Here is a 4834-nt window from a genome sequence, read left to right on the forward strand (position 1 = left end):
TTTCCTGATATCAGTGGGGGAACATCTGGAATTTTTGAGATGAGTGGACAGCCATCAGGGTTTCCCGACACCAGTGGGGAAACATCTGGAGTGCCTGAGCTTAGTGGACTGTCCTCCGGACAACCAGGTGTCAGTGGAGAATCTTCTGGAGTTCTTTATGGCAGTGGTCAACCATTTGGCATAACTGACCTGAGTGGAGAAACATCCGGGGTCCCTGATCTCAGTGGGCAGCCATCAGGGTCACCAGGATTCAGCGGGACAACACCTGGAATCCCTGACCTGGTTTCTGGTGCCACGAGTGGCAGTGGTGAATCTTCTGGCGTTACGTTCGTGGACACCAGTTTGGTTGAAGTGACCCCTACGACATTTAAAGAAGAAGAAGGCTTAGGGTCTGTGGAACTCAGTGGCCTCCCTTCTGGAGAGGCAGATCTGTCAGGCACATCTGGGTTAGCGGATGTCAGTGGACAATCTTCTGGAACAATCGATTCCAGTGGGTTTACAACCCAGGCTCCAGAATTCAGTGGCCTACCAAGTGGCGTAGCTGAAGTCAGTGGAGAATCCTCTGGAGCTGAGACTGGGAGCAGCCTGCCCTCAGGAGCTTACGATGGCAGTGGGCTTCCGTCAGGTTTCCCCACCGTCTCTCTTGTAGACAGAACTTTGGTGGAACCTGTGACCCAGGCTCCAACGGCCCAAGAAGCAGGGGAAGGGCCTTCAGGTGTTTTGGAACTTAGCGGTGCCCATTCTGGGGCACCAGACCTGTCTGGGGACCATTCTGGATTTTCAGGCCTAAGTGGGCTGCAGTCTGGGCTGGTAGAGCCCAGTGGAGAAGCAGCAAGTACTCCGTATTTTAGTGGGGACCTTGCCAGCACCACCGAGGTAAGTGCAGAAGCCTCTGCAGCCACGGGCGCCAGTGGAGAGGCCTCGGGACTTCCAGAAGTTACTTTATTCACTTCTGAGTTCGTGGAGGGTGTTACTGAACCAACTGTTTCTCAGGAACTTGGCCAAAGGCCCCCCATGACATACACACCCCAGCTTTTTGAGTCCAGTGGAGAAGCCTCTGTGTCTGGGGACATTAGTGGAGTTGGACCAGTGCTCCCTGGGTCTGGGGTAGAAGCATCATCAGTCCCAGAATCCAGCAGCGAGACGTCTGCCTATCCTGAGGCTGGGGTGGGGGCATCTGCTGCCCCCGAGGCCAGCAGAGAAGCTTCTGGGTCCCCAGATCTGAGTGGAACGACCTCGGCATTCCACGAAGCTGATCTCGAGAGAGCCTCGGGCCTGGGGGTGAGCGGTAGCACTTTGACTTTTCAGGAAGGCCCCAGCGAGGGGTCGGCTGCCCTGGAAGTGAGTGGAGAATCAACCACCACCGCCTACTCGGGCACAGAGGCATCGGGCTTGCCTTCGGCCACTCCCATGGCTTCTGGAGACAGGACTGAAATAAGCGGAGACCTGTCTGGTCACACCTCGGGGCTGGATGTTGCCATCAGCACCAGCGTCCCAGAGTCCGAGTGGACCCCGCAGACCCAGCGCCCTGCAGAGGCGCATCTGGAAATTGAGTCCTCAAGTCCCCTGTACTCAGGAGAAGAGACCCGAACAGCCCAAACAGCCACCTTCCCAACAGACGCTTCCGTCCCAACTTCTCCAGAAGGGACAGGTGAGTCAGAGTCCACCGTCGCAGTATTGTTGGCATTTTCCCCCCTTAAATGTGTTTGGGCAGTTCAGACTGTCAGCTACTATAGCATAGCAGGAGGCAGTGCATCTCGAAGGTTCCAAACTCAGCCCCGTCATAGACTAGCTGTGCAGCCTCGGGCAAGATTCTTAACCTCGTCTGTGAAATGGGAATAATACCAGGGAAGATGAAACCGAATATAAATATAGAAAAAGCAGGCACTTAGCCTCATACTTTGCACACAGTTCACACCTATAAATATTAGTGATTGTCATCGTTACAGTGGAGTTGAGCTCACGTGAGGTTTTACATGTGAATTCAACTATCTGTGCTTGGCACAGGGAGAAAGAAGGATGACTAGTTAGTGCTAGAAATTCTGTTCGTGCACCCTGCCCCGGAGCGAGTGTGAGATGAGAGAGTAAATCTGCTAAGGACATTTATGTCCCAATATTTATTTTGTGCAAGGTTAAAAACTGCACAATGTAAGGAACTATACAGTCTCATTTTGGCTACGTCCTGACTTTAGACGCTGCGTCCCCACCCCCATCCTAGTACAAAAGGACTCCTGTGCTATTGTGATTGTCTCACCTCAACACACTCCCGGGCACTGGGCCGTGAGCACCGTAGCAGATTTTCTTTTGTTTTTTGCTTTGGGATCCCTTGCACCTCCCTCAGTGCTCAGAGAGCTTTCACAGCCAGAGATTTCCCCATCTAGATGTTGGGGACCAGGTGCCCAGAGAGACAGAGTCCCCAGAAACATGCTGATCAAAGCCAGCCTTGTGGACTTCAGGGACCTCATGCCCCAACTTCGAGGTCCCAGAGGCTACCCTTGTACCCAGGTGGCTGTGTTCTTGATGCTCAAACTCTCCCCTGGGGCTTGCAGCCCCTGCCAGGGCCTGTGCCAAGGAGCTCTGTGGTGCTGGGACCTGCCAGGAAAAAGAGGGACACGTCACATGCCTGTGCCCCCCTGGCTACACTGGCAAACACTGCGACATAGGTAAGACCCTCATTGACCGTGGGGGGTGAGGTCGGGGGCACTGGATAGACTCCTTCATCCGCAGAAGGGCACCCAGGCGGGAGGAGGCCACCAAGGTCAACTGAGGCTCAGGCTTGTCAGGCTGGGAAGGAGAGGGGCACGATGATGTGTCGGGGGCAGAAGCCACAGGATGAACATGACTCACCTTTCTAGAGTGTTTAGGTTTAAGAGAAAAAGGCAAGTTACGTAAGGAGTTTTCTATTGAGCCAATGATTATTTTATGAGTAGAATGAAAAATGTGCTTGAATTTTAGAGTTAAACTTGAGACTTCAAAAAATTGTTGATCGTGGGGTGAGTATCAAATACTGTGGTCACACCCTCTGCCCCTGGCGAGGAGTCTCTGAGGGGAGCCGTCTTGCGTCGTGCAGAGTGAACCCCACCAGGCAAGCCCTTGCAGTCACCTCTGTGCTTGGGTGTGGGTGCGGTCTGGGTCCCCTTCCTGCCCTCAAGGAAACGCACAAACAGAGCTGGTCACCCCAGCACAGGGGGCGGGGGCACGGTTCCCCGGGCACCCACCACTCCGGAGCCTCCGTCTGTCCTTAGCCATGGGTCGAGCAGCTCGTGAGATGGGCAAAGAGCCTGGGACCCTCTGATGTGAGGCGGCCCCCAAAACGAGATGACTAGAACCTGTCCGTCATTCTGTGGCCGCATCTGAGGCTTGTGGCCACGATGACATCTTACCTCTTCAATACAACCACCCTAGAGGGAAGAAATGCCCAGTTACCTCCAAGCTCCTATTCCTGGGCTAGCTCTCTCCACTGCCCCAGTGCCCTTGTCCCCAGCCCCTCTCCAAAGCCAAGAATCAGAGGCCCAGGGTCTTTCATAAAAGGACTTTGTTCCTGGCAGACACGCAAAAATGGAGAAATGAATCCTGGGGAAGAAGCAGTCACTACCAGGAAAACCATGCCAGGCAGCTGTCCTCCAACAGCCTTTACCTCACACACAAAGAAGGATTCTGTGTTTATATATATTAATATATATGCAAATTAACACATCATATATTATATACTCATATAATATAAATCTACTGTATAGGCGGCACTCATAGAGAGAATATATATATATATATAAACAGGCACAGGGTAGATACCCGCTCACTCTTCCCCATGCATGGGCTCCAAGGCCGGAAAGAGTGTGCTCTCCTAGGAAGGCCCTGGCCTTACTGCCGAGGGGACGGTATTTCCTCTGGGCCATAGCGACCCCAGGGACTGCAACTGCATCCCTCTGTCACCCACCCTGATAGGTGACTCTGTTCTTAGCAGCTCCTTCCCAACTTCATACTTGAAACAAACACGTGGCACTGGTGTCAGAAAGCACAGCAAGGCTCGTGTCCTCGGCAAACCCGAAACTAGTAGAAATAGGTGACGGCGGACCTTAACTATCCTGCTGTGAGGACAGCCTTTCTCTGATCCTGTGTATTTCCAACGGGCTTTCGGTCCCACGGTTTCTTCCCGGTAGCTGTGCGAGCAGCTTGGTAACGACCAGTTCCATTAGAGCCTGGAACACAGAGAGCTTCCGCCCCTCTCCCGCCTCCACTGGGCGGGTGAATGGAATCGAGAGCCAGGTCCCAATGCACTTGTTTAGCTCGCTCGTCTCCGTAAGACGCTCCCTCTCAAACTTAACCCGCTGCTGGCTCCAAAAGCTGAAGCTGGACTTCAGGGCGGCCAGCGTGGGAAGGGCTGTGGAGTCCGAGCTGGTCGAGTCAACAGTTAAAGCTGAGCCCTCGCTTTCCTCGACCGTAAACAGGGATCAGTGGGGGTGGTCTCAGCTCAAAAAAAAAAAAAAATTACAATGCACGAGATCTTCCCCCACGAATTCTGACTGAAATAGTCGTGTGGCCTTGGCATTGGGGGGGGGTGGGTTTAAAACTCCCAGGGGACTCCAGTGTGCAGCCCGGGCTGGGCACCACTGCCGTGAGGATTAAGATCGTCTGTGTGCAGCCTCCGGCCGGAAGAGGCATTTAGTAAAACTCGGTTCCCCTTCTCCATCCCTCACTCCACTGGTCAGGAAAAGCTTCAGCACCTCCAACGAGCGAGAAGTGAGGACCAGCCCAGGACAAAACCTGGGATCTTGTTTTCCGGGACTGTACCCCTGGGGTCCCAAGTCACTCCTGTTCAATTTAGCTGGAGGTT

At 53.6% G+C, this 4834-nt stretch overlaps 1 protein-coding gene across 1 annotated transcript in view; it reads left to right on the forward strand.

Annotated features, from left to right (window-relative positions):
• The window catches only part of ACAN (aggrecan), a 63941-nt gene that overhangs the window by 47140 nt on the left and 11967 nt on the right, over positions 1-4834 (forward strand). Inside the window, exons 13-14 of the mRNA XM_012643679.1 lie at positions 2-1702; positions 2550-2663. Coding sequence (XP_012499133.1) covers positions 2-1702; positions 2550-2663 — 1815 coding nt within the window. The remainder of the gene's footprint in view (position 1; positions 1703-2549; positions 2664-4834) is intronic.

This window comes from Propithecus coquereli, unplaced genomic scaffold, assembly GCF_000956105.1.
Source record: "Propithecus coquereli isolate 6110/MARCELLA unplaced genomic scaffold, Pcoq_1.0 Scaffold20, whole genome shotgun sequence".
Classification (NCBI taxonomy): Eukaryota; Metazoa; Chordata; class Mammalia; order Primates; family Indriidae; genus Propithecus; species Propithecus coquereli.